Source organism: Staurois parvus, unplaced genomic scaffold (assembly GCF_062004578.1).
Source record: "Staurois parvus isolate SC_StPar_1 unplaced genomic scaffold, SC_StPar_1.0 ptg000177l, whole genome shotgun sequence".
Classification (NCBI taxonomy): Eukaryota; Metazoa; Chordata; class Amphibia; order Anura; family Ranidae; genus Staurois; species Staurois parvus.
The window spans coordinates 4,225,989-4,250,694 of record NW_028317973.1 but is presented as its reverse complement, the minus strand read 5'-3'; the positions used below and the strand labels follow the sequence as shown (position 1 = coordinate 4,250,694).

General features: G+C 42.1%; 1 protein-coding gene across 2 annotated transcripts in view; it reads left to right on the top strand.

Moving 5' to 3' along the window:
* SLC29A3 (solute carrier family 29 member 3) overlaps window positions 1–24,706 on the top strand; it is a 99,689-nt gene that overhangs the window by 57,282 nt on the left and 17,701 nt on the right. For both annotated transcript variants that reach the window (XM_089677101.1, XM_089677100.1), the window contains exons 4-5: window positions 3,509–3,735; window positions 20,195–20,357. In XM_089677101.1, the coding sequence (XP_089533227.1) occupies window positions 3,509–3,735; window positions 20,195–20,357 (390 nt within the window). The remainder of the gene's footprint in view (window positions 1–3,508; window positions 3,736–20,194; window positions 20,358–24,706) is intronic.

Here is a 24,706-nt window from a genome sequence, read left to right as displayed (position 1 = left end):
AAGCAAAGAAACTTGGACCCCATCCACAGTTGTAAGCAGGTCTGCATGAGAACAAGAAGCGTGTTAGTCTACTTTGTTGGTGCCGACCTATTACTTCTATTGTACTTATCAGCTTGGATCCATGACTACAGCTGTCAGGAAAAACTACAGATCTTGTAATTTTACAGCTGGGCACATGTTCAGCAATGGGAGAGCAGTTAGGTTATAGACAGGATGAGAGGGGCTACAGTAGATTGAATGACTTTACCTTGTATCAAGAACATGGGCCAGTTGTGCACTCCCAACTAAAGACTTAATGCAATGTCTAAATTACCTGTTTTAAGGGTATTCTAGATTTCCTCCAGATTGGCCAATACCATCACGTATCTTAAAGAGTCAGTTGCTGATTCTACTTTTAGGATCCAATGGCAATTTGGACATTTCACATGATCTTTGTTGAGGGGTTTGCTGTTGAAGTCCAGCCAGTCTGATCTTCCCCTTCATCCAAGATTGCATGACCAATGATTAATTGCCATGGAATCATATAGGGGTGCATACTAAAGGCCAATGTAAGTATTTCAGGGCTTCTGCTATCTTTTTATGACTGACTGAAAGGGAATGGTGAGGGCCAGGCAATATATGTGCTAGCAAAGGGCTTTTTTTTTCTATGGGTCTGCCTTATATAAAACCCCATAGTGTATAAGAGTTGTGAATAGGTAAGTTCAGAGATAAAAAAAAAAACCTTTCTGCCATCGTTGGACTGCCACTGCTAGAATTTATGAGGCCACTATTTCAATATCGCTAGTTTGGAGCTGCAGAAGATCTTAATAGTTGAGATGTTTATCGGCAAATTATACACAGTGACCATCAGCTTTTCATCTTCTATTGTTAACGGTGTTTATTTTCCTTCCTAGTTACCATCCCATCTACTCCAGTATCTCTGATAAGCATACAGGCAGAATCTATAAGTTTGCAACCAGTTCAGACAGCTAATTATCTGCAGGCACAGGGAAAGTTCTCAGACCTCTTTCTGCATTCCGCGGACAGAGGTTATTAGCATCTCGCTAATGTCACCAGTATATGTGCTGTTAAGGCTGAAAATAAATATCCATACCTTCTGGAGGATGAGTTGGTAAAAATAACAGGCAGTAATATAGTCCTAGCAGAATAGCAGTTTATGATTGGGGCTAAACTTTTTCATCACCTAGAAATAAAAACAACATTAACAAGGATCTTTACGTATTTTACCTGGTATAATTTGGCTGTCACAGAAATGATGGGTAGTGTCATTTTATGCTGAGGCACATACTGACTCACAAACATGTGCTAGCGGGTTAAATCTTTGTCTTATAAACCGTGATTCTGGCCACATAAGCAGAGCAGGAGCAGAATAGTCTGTCCATATGTATTCTTTTCTTTTTTTTTCTTTTCATAAATGAGGAACTACTTGTACTCTGTGCAAAGTACAAATACAATTACACCAACGTGTTGGTGGGGCACATCCCACCTTTCTCATATATATATATATATATATATATATATATATATGTGTGTGTATGTATGTGTGTATATATATATATATATATATATATATATATATTATTTGTGGTATAGTACAGTATATGAGTCCTATATGTTAAAATCTTGTTCAGATCACTACATGGTACATCCCCCTTGTTCTTGAGGCCCACCAGCTGTGCACTTTTCATGTATACCAGGTAGAGACATAGCTGCATGTTACAATCTAATCACTGGGTACATTGTTTATTCTGATTTGTGTAAGTGGGTCTTTTTAAGTGATTTACGGTATTTTTTTTCACATGGTAGTTAATTGAAACCTAGCCACTAAGGCTCCCAGGACTTGTAGGCACTAATTCACAGAACGTCTATGTTCAAATCTGACAGATAGTACGGGCAAACTTCTCCCTGTACTATCTGTTGGGGGGGTTGGGGGCTTTTGCAGCTATGGGAACATGTTACATGTACCACCCTAAAAATGGATGGAACATGTAAAATGTTCCCAAAGGTGAACTTGCCCTTTAAAGTAAAGAAGAAACTTTCTTTATCTTCCCTGCATGAGCCAAATTCTCTTTCATTTGTGTCTCACATACGCCCCTTCCCATCCACTGCAGCTTACAGTGGGAGGATTTCAGCAACAAAGACAATCTAGAAAGTTGTGGGCAGGACTATGTGTGACCAGGTGCTGAATAAAGAGCTACAGGCTCTTTATCTCACCACAAGTTTGCACAACCTACATGAGAGTGGCAACTTTGCTTTGAATTTTGGTGCCGTGCAGCATCATTGCCACACCATAACAGGAAGGTGCATTAAATGGACTTCACTGGCCGGTTCAACAGGTACTTGTGGGAATTTGCAAGTGAACTAAGGGTGCACACTCACTTTAGGACAAGTTTAAGTTAACAGTGCCTGAGTTCACTGGCCCCCCACTCCCCCACTGGTCTGCACTTACACTAGATTTTAACCAGGTGTTCCCAGGCACACTTACATCATCACCCCTACTAACCAGACCAGTGATCCCTGCTTCTGTGGACAGTCTTTAATGGAAATTTCTGTACTCTGGCACAGATTGCACACACATTGCAGCAAACCATTCCAAACCACAATCACACCTTGAACCTCCTCTTCTAGGTGGTTTCAAGCGCAGTATGCTTAACCCATCTCGGGCGCAGTTTGGAGCACTCACACTACACAAACGAACTGGCCAAAGGAGCTGAACCATGTTCAAAGTGCCATTGTGAGTGTGCCCTAAGGTCCCTTTCCCATGGGGTATATCCTGTTCTGATCAGAAGGTGATCTGTTCGCTGATCAGAGAAGAGCGGGCAAGTGATCTATTCGTGCCTGCTCAGTTTCTGCTCTGTGAGTGCCTGGGAGTAAACAGACTTTGCTGTCCATGGCTACCTCCTCTCTGCTCCACCTAAACAGAAGAGGGCAGAGTCCTCTCTTCTTTTTTTTTTTTTCTTCCTTTTTTTTAGCAGGCCTGATTGGACCCGGAGGTAGTGGGTATAAACAGACACAAGTCCATTTACACCTGCCTGTTCATAGGGGTGAATGGACCTTCCAGTCAGGTCTGCCTGAAAAACTTACCAGTGGACCTGATCGAAATGCCCATCTGAAAGGAGCCTAAGAGAAAACTTTAAGGGCTAGTTTACACTCACGATTGGAAACGGTAAAACCCTGTGGTTGAACTGTGTTTTTGCCAGCCTCATCCGCATCCCCTTTTGCTTAAGGAGCAGTGTCCAGGGATGATCACTCTCCAGAAACCAAAGCAGATGTAAACAAACCCTAAGTGCAGATGCACTTTTAATTACCTGATGCAGCATGCAGTTTTTTTTTTTCATTTTTTTTAATGGATGTCGAAAGAAGACACATTTTGTATGACAATGGAGGATAAAAGTGTATTACATTTTGTTGTATTCTTGTCTTATGTAATCCATACTCTTGCTTAGACTCCACTATATATTTATCATTTCTGTTTGTCAATATGTTCTTCATTTCTTTTTGTTTTCAGGCTTTCTTCTCAGGTGCGAATATTGTCATCACTACTTGTCATGTTACTTGTTTTTATCCTGGTCACAGTGCTGGTGAAAGTAGACACCTCCACCTGGACTATGGAATTCTTCGCTCTTTCATTGGTGTGCGTAGCTATTCTTAGTGGAGCATCAAACGTCCTTACAGCTAGTGTTTTCGGTGTCACTGGACGCTTTCCATTGCAACACTCCCAGTCCTTAATATCAGGTAACTGCACATTTTGGGATGTCATTAAATTAATTTGTTACAACAAATTTGGGGTTACCATTATTCAATAATCTGTAAAAATTGACAAGGCAGTGTTTCCCCTCCCTTCCACACAAACACACTGCAAGGGTTAATGACTTGGTTTGTCTAGAGGGTATAGATTAGATGAAATACTTACCTTATTTCTTACTTTTTTTCCAAAATTTGCTTTAGCCAAAACCATTTTGTTTGTCTGTTTTGGGTAGAGCAGGGAGGAATTTACACCTATGTGAGTTTATTTTTCACTATTTGTTTGCTGTTGGGGGAATTCCCCTCATTGTACTGTAAATCACTGGACCTATCATAACATTTTAGCGCCTTGAGCGGTATTACAAGTGGTTACAGGGTATCGTGAGGACCAGATCAGAAAACTCTTATGAATGACGCCTTAGGGTTATCACGCATTTTATCTGTGTGCATTGATATGCTCCATACTTAGCAACTGACCACCAGCATTCCAGCAAATTTTCCAGAAGGAGAGGTTCTACAACAGTGGTGGTCAAATTTCATCATATCTGGTACCTCAAGTGTGGCCACTAACATCAGTAAAGGACCACACATAACATTTAATGAATATTCTCTTTCAAAGACAACAGACACACAACAGGATATTGTCAAAGACTATGGGCATGATACAAGAGCTGGCCAGAAACTGAGGAAAGAATACAAGAGATGGTCAGAGACTGCGTGCATGGTAGAGGATATGGTAGAGATTGAGGACATGATGCAAGAGATGGTCAGGGACTGTGAACAAGCTGCAAGAGACTGTCAGAGACTGTGAACATGGTAGAGGATATTGTAGAGACTGCAGACATAATACAAGAGATGGTCGGTGACTGTGAGCATGTGAGCATTTTGGTTTTTAGAGACTGGGGACATGCTTCAGGAGACAGTCATAGAATAAGATTTATTACATGAGACCGCTAGAAATCACTGCTATAACAGAGCAATAGGCAAACACAGATTAGTGTCTGCAGGGGCCCAGAGGGTTGCACAAAAAGTGGCAAAGGGGGGCAGCGCTTGATGATGGTCGCTAGATGATTGCACTCCTCCACTGACAGGCACATCAGCGATTACCCAGCCTCCTGGAGAGCCCTGTACTGTCCTCTGCCGCTGCCCCCATCCTCTGTCGACCCCGCTGCTGCACATGGGGATGAAAATGGCAGCCTCCAGTGCCAGAACAACGGACCTCTCCGGTCCTGCGGCCTACTCTCAGGCACTCCTGTCGGGAGCCCCAGCCTCAATTTTGGCTGCTTCCTCCTCCCAGGTGACCTGGATGCTTGAGAGCCTTCTGTACATCCCTCCAGACCATCCACAGCACACCTTGCGGGATGCAGACCTCCTGGCCAGGTTCAAGACTATGCTGCAGCAAGAACTCACTAAGCCACCTCTAGACTGGCCACCCATCTCACTAAGGAGATCCGAGATTTAGGCAATCGCACTAACGCTGTTGAAGATAGATAAGATGGACGCTGCGGTCGGGATAATCTGCATCTGCATGGCTTGCCTGAAACCATCATAGACTTCACGTCCACTGCCACCGTACTTTTCCAGGAGTTGGAGCCAACGATACCGATGGACCGCCTGGAGTTCAATCTCATCCACCAGGCCATGGGGCCGAAGAAGTCTAAGGGTCATCATTACTCCCCCCCCCCCCCCCCCTTTTTTTTTTTCTTTTCTTTTTTCTTTCTCTTTCCTCAGATATACCACCCCCTCCTGACCAGATTCTCCTGCCAATTGGTTTTTGTTAGCCCCTGGTATGTGGGGGACATGTGGCCTTTAGATTGTGATGTATGTGGTGTTATGTTACATGTCAGTGGCTTTCCTGTCTTGCAGTTATGTAACGTGTATTGTTGCTGTTGGTTTCTCAGTTTATTGGGCCTGTAACCCGGGAATGCTTCCTTCTATGTCGTGATGGTCTGTTTATACTTGTTGTTTAATTTTTTTTTTAAGTATTTGTGCACTGAATTGCCATAAGATGCATTATTTGTGGCTTTATACTATTTGCATACAGCCATATGGCCTACCTTCTATGTCTAGTGGTAGAGCCAGCCCCCTATGAGTGTCCTTGCAGTTGGGATGCGATTTCCACTGATTTGTGGTTCCGTTACACTCTTTTACAGTATATATACTTTTCCTCGGTTTCTTTTTTCTTTCCTGTTTTCTCTTTTTTTTTCTTTCATGGATCCAGAGCTGCCCAGGGCACCTGTACATTAGAGGTTTGGACCGTTGTCCCTAGCTTATCTCAGCAGCTAAACCCCCCTGACTTAGTATGGCTACAAAACCCTTGAAGATTTTCTCTCAAAACATTTATGGCTTCAACTCTGACCAGACGATCTAAGGTGTTTCATCATCTCAAGTCCCAAGATGTGCACATAGTCTGCTTGCAGGAGTCTAGATTTTCCCAATCTTTCGTACCACAATACCTCTCCCCTCATTGTCTGACCTTTTTTTCTGCTCCCACTCCTGAGAAACATAGGGGAGTGATGATTGCCTTTAGACGCAACTTGTTTTCTTGCAACCTGGAAATAGCCTACCCCATTGGCAGGTGCCTGCTCTTACGGGGTACCCTCTGGGACCATGAAGTGACTCTGGTAGGCTACTACGCGCCAAACAGGTTCCAACACAAATTATTTTCTCATTGCTGAAAGTGATCTCGCAATATCTGCATGGTATCCTTCTTTAGATGGGCAACTGTAATATTTCTCCTAATTCTTCTATTGATTGCCGTTATCCTACTGGAGTGATCCCTTCTCCTGATATCTCCCAGGAGTCCAAGTTATGCACTACATTGCACATGGGGATGAAAATGGCAGCCTCCAGTGCCAGAACAACGGACCTCTCCGGTCCTGCGGCCTACTCTCAGGCACTCCTGTCGGGAGCCCCAGCCTCAATTTTGGCTGCTTCCTCCTCCCAGGTGACCTGGATGCTTGAGAGCCTTCTGTACATCCCTCCAGACCATCCACAGCACACCTTGCGGGATGCAGACCTCCTGGCCAGGTTCAAGACTATGCTGCAGCAAGAACTCACTAAGCCACCTCTAGACTGGCCACCCATCTCACTAAGGAGATCCGAGATTTAGGCAATCGCACTAACGCTGTTGAAGATAGATAAGATGGACGCTGCGGTCGGGATAATCTGCATCTGCATGGCTTGCCTGAAACCATCATAGACTTCACGTCCACTGCCACCGTACTTTTCCAGGAGTTGGAGCCAACGATACCGATGGACCGCCTGGAGTTCAATCTCATCCACCAGGCCATGGGGCCGAAGAAGTCTAAGGGTCATCATTACTCCCCCCCCCCCCTTTTTTTTTTCTTTTCTTTTTTCTTTCTCTTTCCTCAGATATACCACCCCCTCCTGACCAGATTCTCCTGCCAATTGGTTTTTGTTAGCCCCTGGTATGTGGGGGACATGTGGCCTTTAGATTGTGATGTATGTGGTGTTATGTTACATGTCAGTGGCTTTCCTGTCTTGCAGTTATGTAACGTGTATTGTTGCTGTTGGTTTCTCAGTTTATTGGGCCTGTAACCCGGGAATGCTTCCTTCTATGTCGTGATGGTCTGTTTATACTTGTTGTTTAATTTTTTTTTTTTTTTAAGTATTTGTGCACTGAATTGCCATAAGATGCATTATTTGTGGCTTTATACTATTTGCATACAGCCATATGGCCTACCTTCTATGTCTAGTGGTAGAGCCAGCCCCCTATGAGTGTCCTTGCAGTTGGGATGCGATTTCCACTGATTTGTGGTTCCGTTACACTCTTTTACAGTATATATACTTTTCCTCGGTTTCTTTTTTCTTTCCTGTTTTCTCTTTTTTTTTCTTTCATGGATCCAGAGCTGCCCAGGGCACCTGTACATTAGAGGTTTGGACCGTTGTCCCTAGCTTATCTCAGCAGCTAAACCCCCCTGACTTAGTATGGCTACAAAACCCTTGAAGATTTTCTCTCAAAACATTTATGGCTTCAACTCTGACCAGACGATCTAAGGTGTTTCATCATCTCAAGTCCCAAGATGTGCACATAGTCTGCTTGCAGGAGTCTAGATTTTCCCAATCTTTCGTACCACAATACCTCTCCCCTCATTGTCTGACCTTTTTTTCTGCTCCCACTCCTGAGAAACATAGGGGAGTGATGATTGCCTTTAGACGCAACTTGTTTTCTTGCAACCTGGAAATAGCCTACCCCATTGGCAGGTGCCTGCTCTTACGGGGTACCCTCTGGGACCATGAAGTGACTCTGGTAGGCTACTACGCGCCAAACAGGTTCCAACACAAATTATTTTCTCATTGCTGAAAGTGATCTCGCAATATCTGCATGGTATCCTTCTTTAGATGGGCAACTCTAATATTTCTCCTAATTCTTCTATTGATTGCCGTTATCCTACTGGAGTGATCCCTTCTCCTGATATCTCCCAGGAGTCCAAGTTATGCACTACATTGCAGACCTATGGTTTGGCAGATGTTTGGCGAGAACTACATCCCACCTCACGGGCATACACTTTTTATTCAGCTCCACCTCAAAGCTTCTGTAGAATAGATCATGTATTTATTTCCTTGTGTCATTTATTTTTAATACATAAGATTACCTTCCCGACTTTGCCTTGGTCATTATGTTTTCCTACTGCACCTAACTGGCATGTCCCGGCCCTCTTACCAATGTAGATTAAATGAATCCCTTATCTCTACTCAGGCTTCATATTCCCAGGTACTTTCGCACATACAATTTTACCTTGAGAACAACATGGGATCCGTATCTTCATCTGTTTCCTTAGAAGGCCCACAAAGTCACGGGTCATTTGATCCAAATCGCATCCTCTAGAGAACGCACCAGAGAAAACAGGATGCTAGACCTGACCTCTTTTGGCCTCAGTGGATGGAACTTGGAAAACTCACCCTACTGCAGCCAATCGGAAAGCCAGAGCTACCGTAGCTACCGAACTCTATCTTCTTTCTAATACGCAGGCTGAGAAAGCCTTACATTGGGCCGGACATAGGTTTTATACATGTGTCAATAAACCGGGGCCAATGTCGACCAGGAAACTTAATTGATGGGCTGTTCAACTTCGAGTACGAAGTGGTGGCCTTACATCTGACCCGGTGAAGATCACGCATAGATTTCCAGATTTTTTTTGTCTTCCCTATACGAGAAACCTAATACCTTTATTACAGAACATGCTGAGTTTTTTTGCTGACTTTCGCCTACCCTCCTTTTCTGTTGCAGCCCATGATGCCCTGAACATGGACATTTCTGAAACTGAAATTTATCAAGCTATCAAATCCTTGAAGCCCTCCAGGGCTTCGGCCTCTGTCAAGTACGCTGGTTCTTTCTCCTCTCCCTTCCCGATATCTCGGGGCACAACACAGGGCTGCCTACTATCGCCTGCTCTTTATTTTGCTCTCAAACCCCTAGCTGCAGCTATCTGAAACAATCCTGGTGTCTTCTATGCAGGCTACCAATACAAGGCAAACTTTTATGCAGACGATGCCCTCCTGATCCTAACTAACCCCCTCATTACTCTCCCCAATCTACAGGGAATATTGGATAAATGTTCAGCCTTATCTGGCCTTAGTATTAATTTTTCCAAAACTACGACTTTGAACAGTACTCTCCCCACTGACCTGGTTGAACGGTTGAAAGTACAATTCCCATACCGTGGGGCGTCCCATTCCTTAGATTACCTTGGCATTAAACTCACTGCTTTCTATTCTACCTTATTTTCGGCCAATTATTATCTTTTATTGCGATCTGTGACTTCCCTCCTCAATTCATGTTCGTTCCCCTCTCTGTCATGGATTGGCCGGATACATGCTGTTAAAATGACTACCTTACCTTAAGTCCTATACTTTTTCCGTACCCTACCTATTCATGTCCCTGCGTTTTTTCTCCGTCTTTTACAAAACCGGATTCTCCGCTTTATATGGGCTCACAAGCGCCCCAGAGTTCCCAAATCTACTCTATATACTCATAAACTGAAGGGGGGTTTGGGAGTTCCTCATGGTTCCAGATATTGGAAATCTCCCAACTGTCCATGCTCCACGCCATGGCTGATATTCCATTATGGGTACTTCTGGAATTGCCCAATTGTACCCCGATTTCCTTGAATGCATTACTCTGGCTTCAACATAAATTGCGTCCCCTGGATCTCAGCTCCATTCTGCTTCATAGTCTATGAACATGGGACTCTGTTACATATTCAGGTAACTTAATGTCGCCTTTCCTACCTCTCTTGCCGATCATTCACAACCCTCTCTTCCCCCCTGGATTAGAACATCTCCCCTCTTTCTTTTGGTAGACCTCTCATGGCTTTGTAAACATACACCGTTTCCTAACCACTCATTTATTTCCATCTTGAGAGACCTTCCAGGACACACGAGGGGCCCCATCGCAGGAACATTACCACTATCTGCAATTATGACATTGGATTATGTCCCTACGTTGTGTTTCCACATATCCTTATCGCAAAATGTCCTTTGAATACACTTGCCAACATTCCCCGGGGTCCCCTGGTCTCATTTCTACTCTCTATGCCTCTCTTAACAGTAGGTTTTCTTAAACATCCCTACCTTATGTGACTCAATAGGAGTGAGATCTTGGTTCATCTATTGAGGCTGAGGACTGGAGCAAGGCCTTGAAGATAATAGCAAAAGTGTTCTTTCATTACCGCTACTCTTTAGGCCGCCTACAAAGTTCTCCTGCGGTGCTACTGGGTCCTGGCTCAGACTGCTCACATCTACCCAAGTGGTAGTGATAGGTGTTTTAGAAACTGTGGTCAGCGGGGGGGATGCCCTGCATATTTGGTGGTCATGCCCACATTTTGATAGGCTTCTGGTCCAGGGTTTTTGGCATGCTGCAAACGTTTCATGTAACGGTCCATAAGGATGCCAGATTGGCCCTCTTGCATTGTCCTATTCGCGGTCTTTCCACGCCCCAGCAGAAATTGGCTTCCTACCTATCTCAGCCAAACGTACTAAAAATCAAGCCTGGATGACCTCTTCGGTTACCTTCCAGGGTGTGAAGACCCGGATGAATGCCATGCTGATTAATGAACAGGTGTCCAGCATTCTCAAAGATTCACATCCGAAATTCATTAAAGTTTGGAAACCCTGGATAAATTATTCCTTTCCATCCTTACCTCCCACTTGTTATGGCCTCCTATAGCTGTTGTCCGTGTTGGCCCTGGATCTGTGATTCTTTTTCTTTTCCTGACTTTTCCTCTTTCTTTTGTCTCTCTCCATTTTCATATAACTCTCTCTCTTTCCTTTTCGATTTATGTCTTTTTTTTTTTTTTTTTTTACGAGTTGATACTTCTCAGTAGGGATCTTTGCTTTAGAAGGGATGGCTGAGTGATGTTGATATCATTGGTTTGATTTTCCTGCCATCCCCCTTTAGTGATGTTTGGCATTGTGTTGACTGATTAATGTATAATACTGATCTGTATCTGCTTTTGTGTGTGTTTGCTCAGCTCTGCCCCTGCGTGAGCATATCGTGAGCCTGTTATATTCAAAACTTTGCCACTTTTTCTGTTTCAATATTTTTATTAGAAAGAAAAGGACAGAATGCAGCTCCCCAGGGTTCTACAGTCATGTGCTGTGCAAGGTTTCAGATTCATGACTTGCACCATTCTTAGCACATCAGAGAGAATAAGCAGACAGCAATTTGCTTAAACATGATCAGATTTGCAGCAAGTTGGAGACTGATTACCGTAACGTAGGTCAAATAAACAGTTAATGTAATGGGATGTTGAGGAAATGAAAAATGAATGCTTTATTAAATTTTACATGACCAAAGTCCAGTTATAATATAAACATGAATACTTTCTTGCAGCATGACTTACATTTTGTCATGGCACATTTTTGTGTTGGAGTTAAGTGTCACTCTTAGTCATCATTATTTTTAATTGTCACTTGTGTCTTTGTGGTTAGTAAAGGACTGTGCTTGGTGAATGGCTTTAGTTATTCAGGGAACATTTATTTTTCAGGAAATATAACTACTACAGGCGTCAGCATGAAGAAACATTTTTTTTTTCGCTATATGAGGCAACAGGCCATGCGTCCTCCCTTCTCGTCATTGGTGTTCTGTTATATTAACCCTGACACAGCTTCTCCGACTCAGCTCCAACTAGGCCTATGTGGCCAACTCCAACATTTCTTTGATTAATTTGATACTTCAATTTTCAGCCTCAGACCTTTTGTCTGCCTGCTTCTAATATTATTAAAACAATAAGTTAAGTGAAAGTGTCGAAAACAGCAATTCCCACTTTGTCTTCATAGTCAGTGTGCCCTAGAAGCACAAGTAAAGCTCTAAAATTGTGTCCATATATTAAGTATAAAGACTAGATATGAACAATCTGAACGTAGCCTGGCACAGTAATGTAAATTTTAAGTGAAGGATGCATACATACATACATGCATGTGGTACATACGTATTTCCAGAAATATTACAGCCCATCTCTGGTAAAGGAAAAATGTTCCCTTGCAGTGGGGCTGCCCCCTCTGTTCAGGTTTGGGAGGCCATGAAAAAAATTCTACCCACCTGTTCCTTGGTAGCTGGTGCTTTCCCCTACATTTTGGTAGTGGACTGTTCCTTGGTATGCTCATGTCCATTGCAGGGCTATGGGCTCTGCATTGGACTTGATGACGACAGAGGATCTGTGATCACCAGAGGGTAGGGGAGAAGATGCTGTGGGGATCAGTTTTACAGCCTGAAATGAGCCTGAAGGAGCAGGGGGTCAGGTAAGTAAAACTTTTTACTTAAACAAGCATTTAACCCTTGCAGTTATGGAGCAGCCCTCCTGCAAGGGAGCATTCTTCCTTTTCTTGGAGTTAAGCTTTAAATGAAAACAGAATAAACAGAAATTACACATAAGTGTTGATTTACTAAATGCAAATAGACTGTGCACTTTGCAACTTCAGTTTCAATCAATTTCCTTAGAGCTTAGCGAATGTGGTGGTGCCATAAAAAACCCTGTTTATACTATGCTGGCAACTTCATTATCATTTAAACACTGTCCTAACAGAGCGTTTAAAAGTTTACCTTTTAAAAAAATAAATATAAATGCACAATTTTTTTTTGCAGGTAAACAAGTGTGCATTTACTATTTTTTTTAATTTTTTTTTCTTAGGAACCTGTAAAGCATTGCACCCACAATCAGCAGATCATGGGTGCAATGGCCAGCTCCTGCAAACTGTCAGTGTAACTGTCAGCCGGTACCTCCAATACAGGCATTCAGCTAGTTCTGTCCAAGAAGAATCAAACTATGAGGATGCTCACCAGCGCCCTCGTAGTTCATTGTAACCTACAAGTCATCAGCCACTGGCTGTCAATACTTGTAATCTATTCATTCACAGAACTCTGTAAATAAATGGCGCTGAAATATGGGCGGAGCCCTGCATTCTTTTCAAATTGTGATAGCGGGTACAGGTTACCCACTGTCACAGGGAGGGGGGAAATCAAGGTGTGGGAGTGGGAACCGAAGGTGAATTTGTCTTTGAAAGATCTAGAAGCTGGGCTTTTTCATTTGTGACAGAGGGAGGCCCTGTCACTGTGAGAATATAGTAAAATGTGACATAGGATTCGCATTTAGGGGTGAATCGAAGTTCCAGATTGCTGTTTCTGAGCAGAAGAAGCTGTGTTTTGGGCTTCCTCTGTATTCTGTGATTCTGGATCAGAACTTTCAATACTGTGTCTGGGTCTTGCCAGATGCCTGCAACCTGTCTGAGTGCACAGGTCTGCAGGATTGTTATATAGACAGATCTGAGGAAAGCTTAGGGCTGTGACCAGTTTGGAGACCACTCCCAGTGTGGAAGATGGACGGTCTCAACCCGGAGACGGGGTCTCAACCAGGGGTCAGAGGTACCACAGCCTGAAGCACTGCCTTTGGGTTGTTGTAAGCATTGCACTGACACCCGATGCAGGTTGCAAGTGCAGTGCAAAAAAATTGGCAAGCACCACAACCTTTATCTAGCCTTTTGTACAGCTGGATGAATTGGGTGGAGGGATGCACTGAATGCCTTTGCTGGCATTGTGATATTGCTGGGCGTCACGTGCCTCCCTGTGCCTTTTTAAGAAGGGGTTGGCTTCCTCCAGCACACCTGCCCTTAACCTATCCATTGTTATATGTGCTTCTACTATGGAGGCTCTGAAAATTAGAGTTCGGGGTGCAGTATATACAGAGGTTGGCACTGCAGGTAATGCATAGATTTGCAAATGTGTGCAAACAAAACGCTCAGTTTTTAATGTAAACTGTTAGGGTCAATTTGGTTGCTTTGCAGGCTGACTGTTAAGTATGCTGGGAAACTTTTTGTTTGTTTGCGATGCAAGTGCAGTGCATTTTTTTTTCTCTTGTTCAATAGTTTTTATTGATACAGTATTAATACAATGTAAGACTTGGTTCTCGGAATACAAGGAGATGGGAATACGTGATCCCGGATTGCTGAGACAACTCGTGGTTTAACATTTTTATTGACATAATAATAAATAAAGAAAAACAGAAAAATAATAAAGAAAAACAGATTACCGGTCATACAGAACCATAAAACACTGCAATAACCATTCAGGAGTAGGTGCACTACATTTTGAACACAGTGTGGGAAAATGCATTTAATGCATATTTTCCGCACTCCGTTCTGGTGTGAACTGGCCCTTAGACCACCCAGACATGCTGTTAGTGAGGCTTGAGGATTTTATTGGGGAAAAACTGATTGGGTTTGTAACAGAACCGGACCCTGTCTGCGCTAGCGTATTTCCGTTAGGCTCTCACTTCCCTGTCCGAACACAATCCACGGACCCCCACCGCTGATCATACAGGAAATAGACAGCACCACACTCTCTTAAGACAGGAAGTAGACTGCTTTATTTTACCACAGACACAAGATATAAACGTTCAAGGGAACAATCCACCTCCCTGCATAAGGACACAGGGCGGGGCAAACCAAATTTAGCAACCAGCGACACATCCCAACAGACAGTCCCATCAGGAGGGCTGCTGAAAACACCCCCCACCAAATCAATACACAAACACATAATAGAACAATGGGACCATATGGCAGTAAACAATGAACAACTCCCACACCCCACCTATACATGTTTACACAATATCAGGACAGACCACCCTGTACCCCTAACAGGCACAGGGTGGGCTACACACAAGAGGCACAACAGGGGTCTCCCCACCCCCCAAAAGTCACTCCCATCACAGGGTTCCTTTTCACTTTGCTATTGTAAAATTTTAGTCCCTATTTTTTTTATTATCTAGACTTCTGGTGGTTTAATGACAAACACCTTTTTAATACACATAATTGATTTCACTTTAGGGTCTCCATTTAGTGGAAATTTGCTCATGCTGAACCACCTTTCCCTTAAAATGCAAAACCTCCTTGCATTGGTAGTGTAGTCGTTTTAAGCCTTTCCAAAATACTGTAGAAATACATGCCTTCTGAATCTTTAGAAAAGTACCTCGGTATCCATTCAGTACAAACATTCTGCTGAACCTACGTTTCTGAAGAATACCAATTGTGGGCCAGGCCGTCCATCTGATAGAAACACAACTACTGAGTCTCTATTCAAAAGCAATACACCCTCTGCTGAGCCACTTTGCATTAGAATTGTACCCTTAAGGAGGCTTCAACCAACTGAATATACAACTGCTAAATCTTTTTCCGATTGAAATTCACCTTTGTTAAGCCACTATCCTTTAGAAGTCTACATCTATTGAAGCTTCATTCAGTTAAAATACAAAACTACTAAACCTTCATTCATTAGAAATACACCCTCTGCTGAGCTTCATTGCATGAGAAAAATAACCTCACTAATCTGCCATTTAGTTGGCAGCTCCGTAGCCTCTGGCCAGTAGCAAAGTGAGCATCCATTTTTTTTTTTTTTTACAAATATGCTCACACCGAATCACCACCCATCAGGAATACACTGACACTGAAATTCCACTCGAATCATTTTTGGCTCACCTTTGCTACTGTTTGTTGATTAGAGGATAGACGAATGAGGATCGAGGATGGACCTATGGCACCTATTGTATTTTGACAGACACTGCCAGTGGCTGTCAGAATACCTGAACAGCAATTGCATCTGAATGGACTGAAAATTTCCCTTCTGACTCCTTTCATTTTTCAATCAAAGGATGTTGGCAGAAGGGTGGTGACAGTGTCACCCATGCAGCAAATTTTGTTCAGCTCATCAGGAACCAGTTGAAATGTGAACAGTACATTGCCAGCTTAAGTAAGATAAAACATTAAGCTTTGTCTGGGGTTATTATTTGAACAGAGAACACTCAAAAATAACCAATTATAACCAAGAAATCCATCTGACATTGGAAAAACTTCACTAGATGGAAACTGGCCCAGTCATCGGCCTGTATGTCCTAGCAGTCATCTGTGTTTCTTTAATGACACTCTTGCCTGGGATCTGCTTAATTTGCATATTTGATAAGTTCGTAATACATTCCAATGAATAATGAGTCCCCTGCAGGATTTTATATGCTGGTGTTTTTCTCTATGTTTTCTTTTGCTCTGAACATTTGTCAAGTAAACAGAAAGTCATGTTATTTATTATTTGCAAATGTCTCCCTTAGGAAAGAAATGGGACATTCGGTGCATTTGTTTTAGATTTGTAGCACACTTAATTTTTACCCCACACTGTGAGCATTTTTTTAAATGATTGCTAGAGCAGAATCGTTACAGATGACGTAATCTAGAAACATGGAACCCATACACTGTTTAAATGAAGAACTTTCTCAATGCATTCATATGTACAGATTGTCACAAACTCCAACCACACTGACTGCTTGTTTCTACTTGACTTGATTTCCTGAAGTGGGCTCATATTTTTCTATCTTTTTGTTCTGGTGACTATTGTCATTGGGAATGATAGTAAAGGGAACAGGAAATGAGGCAATGAAGATCCCAATGCATGTGTATCATTGTGAGAAAAGGGGTTTTTGAGCATATAAATTAGATATGGTACTTTTGAATGCAGAATTGTTTGGTGCCAATGACATTTACATCTATATCATATGAAAAAATATTTTTTTAATTTAAAGTTTAGGTAAAAGCATATTGGTTATTCTTAATTAAAGCCAGCTATGACAGTTGTGATAGCTCAAACATTAAACCTTTGCCTGCCCCAGCCTCTACACCTAATAACCAAACCTGGCCCCTATACCCAAACGTTAGTAGAAATCTACCTCTAAGCCTTGAACTGGAGCCTCAAAATCTGGTCTTTATAGTTAACCTAACCCCATATCCTTAAGCAGTGAGCTGATTGAGCATTTTTTAAATAATTGCAGAACGGGTACTGTCATGTCAATCAAAATGCCAAAACTCTGGCACCAAAATATACGGCTGTGATCTACTGACCTGCTTGCTATCATTCATCCCACTTGCCCTCTGTACCTTACACCTTGCTGGTTGACAGGATGCCATGATAGATGAATTCTTACACAGGAGGCAGCCTCTGGACAGAATCAAAGGAAGCAGATTACAAAAGAATACCAAGTACCCATATTTTGAGGTGGTGTTCTTTATTCTCGATTCCTCAAATTGTGTAGACAGTCAGAGGCACGTATAATAAAACAAAAACAGAAATAAGATTTTCTGTCTATTTTTATCTGAAAGAAACACAATTTAAGCTAGCCATACAATAGTAGATTTTAGAACAAACATTCGTACAAAAATGTGTACATAAATTCCTAGTACGCTCAGTTACTTGACGGATGTTCAAAAGTACTTAAAATTCTACTTGCTTTTAACATTTGATTCTAGAATGAATAGACTTTCCCAAATGAAAACCACATTCGCTGTTAGAATATTGTTTGAGAAAAATGATCTGTCTTGCTCCTTCACATTTTCTCATTACTGCGTTTGAAAACCAATATCAGTTTGACCCCAGTAATGATGAGAAAATTGAACACATTTTCTTAAAACAAACAAATTTGACCAAAATTCTACTTGCTGCGTTTTACAGTGGTGCTCAGTTATCCCGTATATAATCCGCTTATCATAAACTATATATTTTAATTTCCAAGTCCAAATAAACAATTTTTATTCTCAAAGCTAACGATCATATTAACAGAACAAAATGGATGGACCATGTAAAACATATTTCGTGAACATGATTTCTGCTTTGTTCATAACCATTTGTGTCAGAATATTGACAAAGCTTAATGAACTGGAAAAAAAGAGACTTTAGAGAATAGGAGTCCTTCAGCACAAAGTCTTACTAATTCGCTGCCATTGTATTGCTCAAAGTACTGGAATAAGAAGTCCTTTTACTTGCAGGTATTGTATTCAGTAGAATTAGGCCTAATTAGTTATAATTAACCGCTGTGCTAAAGAAAAACAATCTGGGTCTTTGAGTTCTCATTACTAATCCCAAAGCTCATATCTGTAAAACAAATACTGCACAAGTTCAAGAATGTTAGATGAAGGAATTTGCAAGCAAGCTCGTCTATAGGTTTACAATAGTAATAGATTTGGAAAAAAGGATACTGATACAGTAGCATTACTGATATTCCAAAGAAGTGAGTTTCCAAATTGTCTACAGCATTTTGTGACCTTGATTTATTTAAGTGACCATTTCACGTAAGTGCGTAATATTAGAAAATTATGTTCTTGTAAAGAAGGAACCGAATACTTACCTCTCCTATCAGCCGTGCCACTAAATGCTGCTGCATTAATGAAGAACTGCCGCATAAAGGCCGCTTGGGTAACCAACACTCCCTTGTGTGTAGATTTCCTATAACCCCGGCTGCACTTAGTGTTTCCTTTTACTGACCTCAACACTACTGCTCCGTAGTTACATGGAGGTCAGTGAAAGGAACCAGTGAGCTTTGCAAGCAACCCTGGAGATCAACACTCCCTTACACCCAATTCCTTGAAGTGGTTCTAAAGGCATGACTTTTTTCCTTTAAAAAAATAAATACATCATATGTACCTCATACGTGCATCAAGGTTTTGCCCAGTGCAGCCCCAATCCTCCTCTTCCTGGTCCCCCGCTGGGTGCTTCTGGCCCCTCCCCCTTGCTGAGTGCCCCAAAGCAAGCTGCTTGCTCTGGGGGCACTTGTACATGCTTGCTCCCATGCTGCCTCTGACACGCAGAGCATGGCTCAGTCCTGCCCCACTGCTCTGTCTCAGCCAGTGAGAAGAGAGAGACCCGGGAGAGCCTCTGCTCTCATGCACATCACTGGCTCGAGATCGGGCTCAGGTATTTATAGGGGGGCTGCACACTAAAGGTTTTTTGCCTTCATTCATAGAATCCATGAAGGTTAAAAAACCTTCAGCCTTTAGAACCACTTTAAAGCACTTACTTTGCTCCCCATTCTAGCAAATAATTTTCATTAAGGGAATCAATAGTATAGCTTCTATGAATGGAGCAACCTCCACAGCACCAGAAAATCACAGATCCAGGGGACAGAGGATGGGAAATTTCAAGCAGCACAGCAGCCACCAGCACAAAGGACACTCTTCATTTGTTGAAAGTACTGTTTTATGGTGCTGATTTAGAAAAAAATTCAATAGAATTAAAGAGGAGCTCCAGTCATATATGTAAAAATTAAAAGTCAGCAGCTACAAAAACTGTAATAGACAGACCTGCCCCAGGATCCAACTATGTGCTTGCCAGAGCCATTTTCTCCACCAGTCTGCAGTCCCCGCCACCAGCATTTTAACTGTGGGCACCCGGCTGTGAGACAGTTTGCAGCTTCACAGCCGTGTGCCTGCTGTGCATGCGCGAACCACGCTGCGCATTCTGAATGGTCCCATAGTCTTCTTCAGTCACGTATCCCAGAATAGTGCGGGGAGGAGTACTTCCACCCTGATTGCCTAGGCGGTCAGAGCAGAAGTAAAAGTGGGTACCTGTCAAAACCAGGTATGCGCCCCCCCTTTCCAAAACCAGTGCCAGTTCTTAAAAAGGAGCGTCTTAAAGCGCATCTTCCCCTTTTGGGTGGAGCGCCTCTTTAAGCTTTGAATTTCTTGGAAGAACCATGGTTGGAAAGATCTATGATGTTAAATAAAGTACTAAGCGGAGGTGTAGTTTGTTGAGTAAAAGCTATAGGCCACTGTGAATAAAATGAGAGGAGCCTTTTTGGTACAAACAATACTTTATACATTTAGACTTTTCCATGCGGTGGTTAGCTAACATGTAAATTGGATCTGAGCCTTTAGCCCTTGCTATTGTTTAAAAACAATAACAACTAAAAGAAATCTATAAAAATAGCTAATGTATTTTATTTGTTCATGCCCACAATACCTAGAATGTTTTCTTTCACTTCAAAAGGAGATACGATGCTGGAAAGATGCTTGTGTTTCGATAGACTTGAAGGCATTTCTGTAGCCATTGTAACCATACAATTTTAAACCAGTCATAATATTTATTGTAGAAAATAATTACTTTTTTTTTCTATTGCAGGCCAAGCCATGGGTGGTACAGTTAGTGCACTGGCAGCCATTTTGGACCTTACCATAGCTTCCAATGTAACAGATAGTGCTCTTGCATATTTCCTCACTGCAGACGTATTTATCCTTCTCTGCATTGCTGCCTACTTGCTCCTTCCGAAGATCACGTATTCTAGGTAAGATTTTAAGTTAAAGTGTTTGTAATTCTCTGAAATTAAAAATGAATGTCAGATCTGCACCCCCTGCCTGCTGGAACTGAGAAAAAGCCTTTCATATATGTGTTTTAGAAGGCTGCAGATAAACGGGTAAAACATATGAAGGATGATTTGTTGCATCTCTGTGTATCCCCTGAGGCTGGTCACTTCAGTGGGTATATGTAAGGGTTTCTAAATTCTGCTGATTTTGTCCTGTGACTTATACAGGAACTCTATGCAGCCTAGTTTGCATCTACACATTCTGCAACCTTTACCTTAAGCTTAGTGAGCATGCACTTTCCAAAGTAATTTTTTTTCTTTACTAAATACACTAACTTTCATTTATTTTAGTTTATGTAGTCATCAGCTTATCGCTCATTTTAGTACCCTACTTTACTTGAGAGAGGTCATATTATCCTGGTTTATTCTTTAATTCACTTTAAATTATGAGTACATTTGGCAATAGTTTAATCACTGGGTCAAGAATTAATAAACAAATAATAAATAATGCTGCAACCAAATTTATTGGACTGTCTTTTTATAGCTCTGCTCACCAGGAATGATGCAGAAGGATCTGATGACTTTTCGTACTGGTATTGGCAGAGGTTTAGAACTAGATTCAGGGATAAAGCCAGTGATGGGACTGATAGCGCTGGATGACATCAAGTGTAAACCAAAAAAGGTCTCATTTTGCTTAAAGAATAAGTGTACTTTAGGACCTAGTGCCCCTTTGTCCTCAGCACTTTGGTCTCGTTCTTAGTCTCCGCGGATGCATAGTTACCAATATCTGCTGCCCGTGGTCCTGGGAGTTGTTTACATCTCAGGCTGAAAGTACTCTGTCTCCTACCTGTGACTGCATAGTGGAGCTCCATAAAATTCTGTGGGGCCTGTCTCTGTTGAGTCTTCGACCAAGAGACGGAGGTAGAGTAGCTCGATAGAGCTCCGTGTAGGGGGGGTCTACTGCATAACCTCAGGCAGGAGACTGGTAAACATCCCTGGAGGCTGTGGGTGACAGATGTAGGTAAACCCAGCTATTGATGGTTCAAATCTCGGCCGGTTCAGCAGGGACCAACCAAGATTCAAACCATCTATGGACAGGCTGAATGTACTCAAGTTGATAGATCTATCAACTTGGGTACAACCAGCCTGTCAAAGTTTGCATGCAATTATTGCTAGCAGCTATTATAGTCGCTAGCAATAATCACTGTGCTCTCCCAGCGGGGATCCCCCCAACCCCCCTGCCGCCAGGAAAACACAATGGCTGCGTGGGAGGGATTCCCATATCAACACTGACTATGTTGATGGGGGAATCAAGTGATTTTCTTTCCTGCAACCATAGAAAATCGATCAGTCTATGGCCGGCTTAAGTATTCAGATCAGAAGGGTGAGATCTTCTAGGTCAGCTGAGGTGGGAGCAAAGAATAGGTGCACATGCCCCAAACATTAATTGCAGGTAAATCTTCCTAGTACATGTGTTTTTAATTTGCAATGATTATTTCAGTTTATCATTAGTGGTTGGTGAAAATCACTGCTGACTTATTCATAAATCTACCCCATAGGTTCAAATAGATTCAGATATAATACAAGAGGAAAGTCTTGCCATTGCTGAAAAGGACATCACAAGGGTAGCTGTTCTAGAAAAAAAAAAGTCTTGCTCTTATTATTTGTACTTACATATGTTTTTTGAAGAGTGAAAAAAAGCCAAAAAACCACAGACAGAAACTTGTAAGTTTCGGCCTCAGATTACCTATACCACGTGTCTGTTCCATCCCTCCACAAAAGAGAACTACTATTCTAAAGCATTGAGAAATTGCATCTGACTAGCTCCACAAATCTATATGCAAGTGTTGCATAATATTTCATCCTTGTGCCCTTCACAAACTCAGACCTCCCATGTATAGTAAAGGTTTCCTGTGGCTGATGAATGTCCTGTAATGCAAGCTCCGTGATAAGTAAATTGTGTAACTGGGTCAGCAGTAAATAGCAAAGATAAAGTTTTTCCATACAAAGAATCCCTTCTATCAGTACAGAATGATTTCACCACTGTATAGGTCTATGAATCTATTATAAATGACAACCCATTTTTTTGTTTTAACCTTTTATATCTGTGGCTCTTTATGCACCTACCTTTTATAAGTAGTCCTCCAAATAATTTCCTTTATTTTGCCCTGTTTGATAGATTTCTTGTTAAAATCAGGGTGAAGTTGCTTTTATTACTGAGTTTCACAGAACCAATACAATAGCAAGCTATGGGAGATCAGATGTCTGTACTTTCAGTCAGCATGGTTTGCAGTTATTAACTGCTGTTAAATATTCCTTGCTACTCCCGGGAATTCTTAGAGTTTCCGTTAAGACCTTGTATAATGTTGTATGTATTTTTCCTTACGTATTATGTTCCAGATAAGATAAGAAAAGACTTAAAGCTAAATTCAAGATATTTTTTTTTTTGTATAGTTATATTGGTCATCCAAGGTGTTCTCAAATTGGACAAGGTGGAGAGGCGGGACGATGACGTCACAATCTCTACTTAATCCAATCAGAGAAATCCTTGCATTGAAAAAAATGTAAGGTGTTCTGTGAATGGTGCCCAAGCCAAGCAAGCCACCCCCTGAGGGAACTTTGTAGCAAGGACGAAAATGGTGATCACTGTAGCATCAGCAACTACTACTGTGATTGTCCACTTTCAGAGCAGTCCCTTGGGTGGGCATGAATTAGTCCAAACTATGCTCCTCTGCCTAGTTTAGGAGACTGTCTGGCTCTGGCCATTCCTTTAGGTCATTGGGAGATATTGGCCATACTGTCACATGATCACACAAGAGCACAGCAGTAACAGGCATTGTGGTCTTTATTCTTAATTCAGTGTGAGTAGTGGGAAAAGATGCTTGGGGTTAGCATGGCTGTTAAGTACTAATGGTATATTAATTCAACTGATGACCTGCTTGATTCTCTCTAGAATGAGCCTTTCTCACCTTGTGTTTTTAATTTTGAGTGAGTTACTGACTTAGACCGCAGCTAGTGACATCAGAAATCTCTGCATGCATACTGTTTACGAGCTAGTGACTCAGAGAGCGGCAAAGCCATAGGATGATCATGACATCCACGGATGTTGAAGCTTCTTAAAACTGTAAACCTAGGAAGGTTAGCTTTTCATTTATATAGGTTAAAGTGTCTCTGTAGCCAAAATGTTTTTTCCTAGATAGAATAGATAAAGGTTGAAACACCTGTCTGTTTTATTTTTGGGAGATTTCACTTAATTTCCTATCTTTAATATGTAACAGGAGGTGCAAAGAAATCTCACAAAATTGAGGGGAATTCCCCTCTTAACTATCAACTGAACATGTTTTTCTGTTCTGGTGACAACTCTGGAGTTGTGGATTTCCCATCACATCCTAACTCAATGAACACCAGAACAAATATGGAGGGTGAGTCTCCACAGTGGGAAGACAGACAGCAATCAAACTGACAGGAGTTCATCACTCTGTCCAAAACTTAAAAGAACATTTTGCCTATTGATATGCTTTAATATTTGACTTTTAGTGTACAAGGTATTTTTTTGTTATTATTATAATACAGGGTTTATATAGCGCCAACAGTTTGCAAAGCGCTTTACAATGTAAAGGGGGACAGTACAATTACAATAAAGTTCAATACAGAAGGAATAGGAGGGCCCTGCTCATGAAGCTTACAATGTAAAGGAAGGGGGAGGTGGTACAAAAGATAATAGCTGCAGGGGATGATCTGATGGAGGGGATTCAAGTACATTTCTTAGGTGGAGGTGGGTAGGCTTCGATCAATAAGTGAGTTTTCAAATATCGCCTAAAGGCGGACAGGGTGGGCGCTGACTGGACATACCGGGGTGGGGAGTTCCAGAGCAGGTGAGAGATTCTGGAGAAGACTTGGAGGCGAGCATAGGTGGAGGTAACAAGGGAGCTAGAGAGTAAGATGTCTTGGGAGGAGCAGAGCAGACGATTTGGATGATATCTGCAGATGAGGTTGGTGATGTATCTAGGGGCAGTGTTGTGGATGGCTGTATACGTTGTGGTTAGTATTTGGCACGTTGGGCTAGTGGAAGGCAGTGAAGGGATTGGCAGAGAGGAGCAGCAGCTTTTAGTTAGGTGTAAAGGTCTAGCAGCAGCATTCATAATAGACTGAAGGCAGGATAGCCTGTGTAAAGGTAGGCAAGTGAGGAGGGAGTTGCAGTAATCAAGGCAGGAAATAAACAAGGCGTGGATAAGTTGTTTTGTGGTGGTGTTAGTCAGGAAGGGGCGAATTCTGGAAATGTTGCAGAGGTTGAGGTGGCAGGATTTAGCCAGTGATTGGATGTGGGGCCC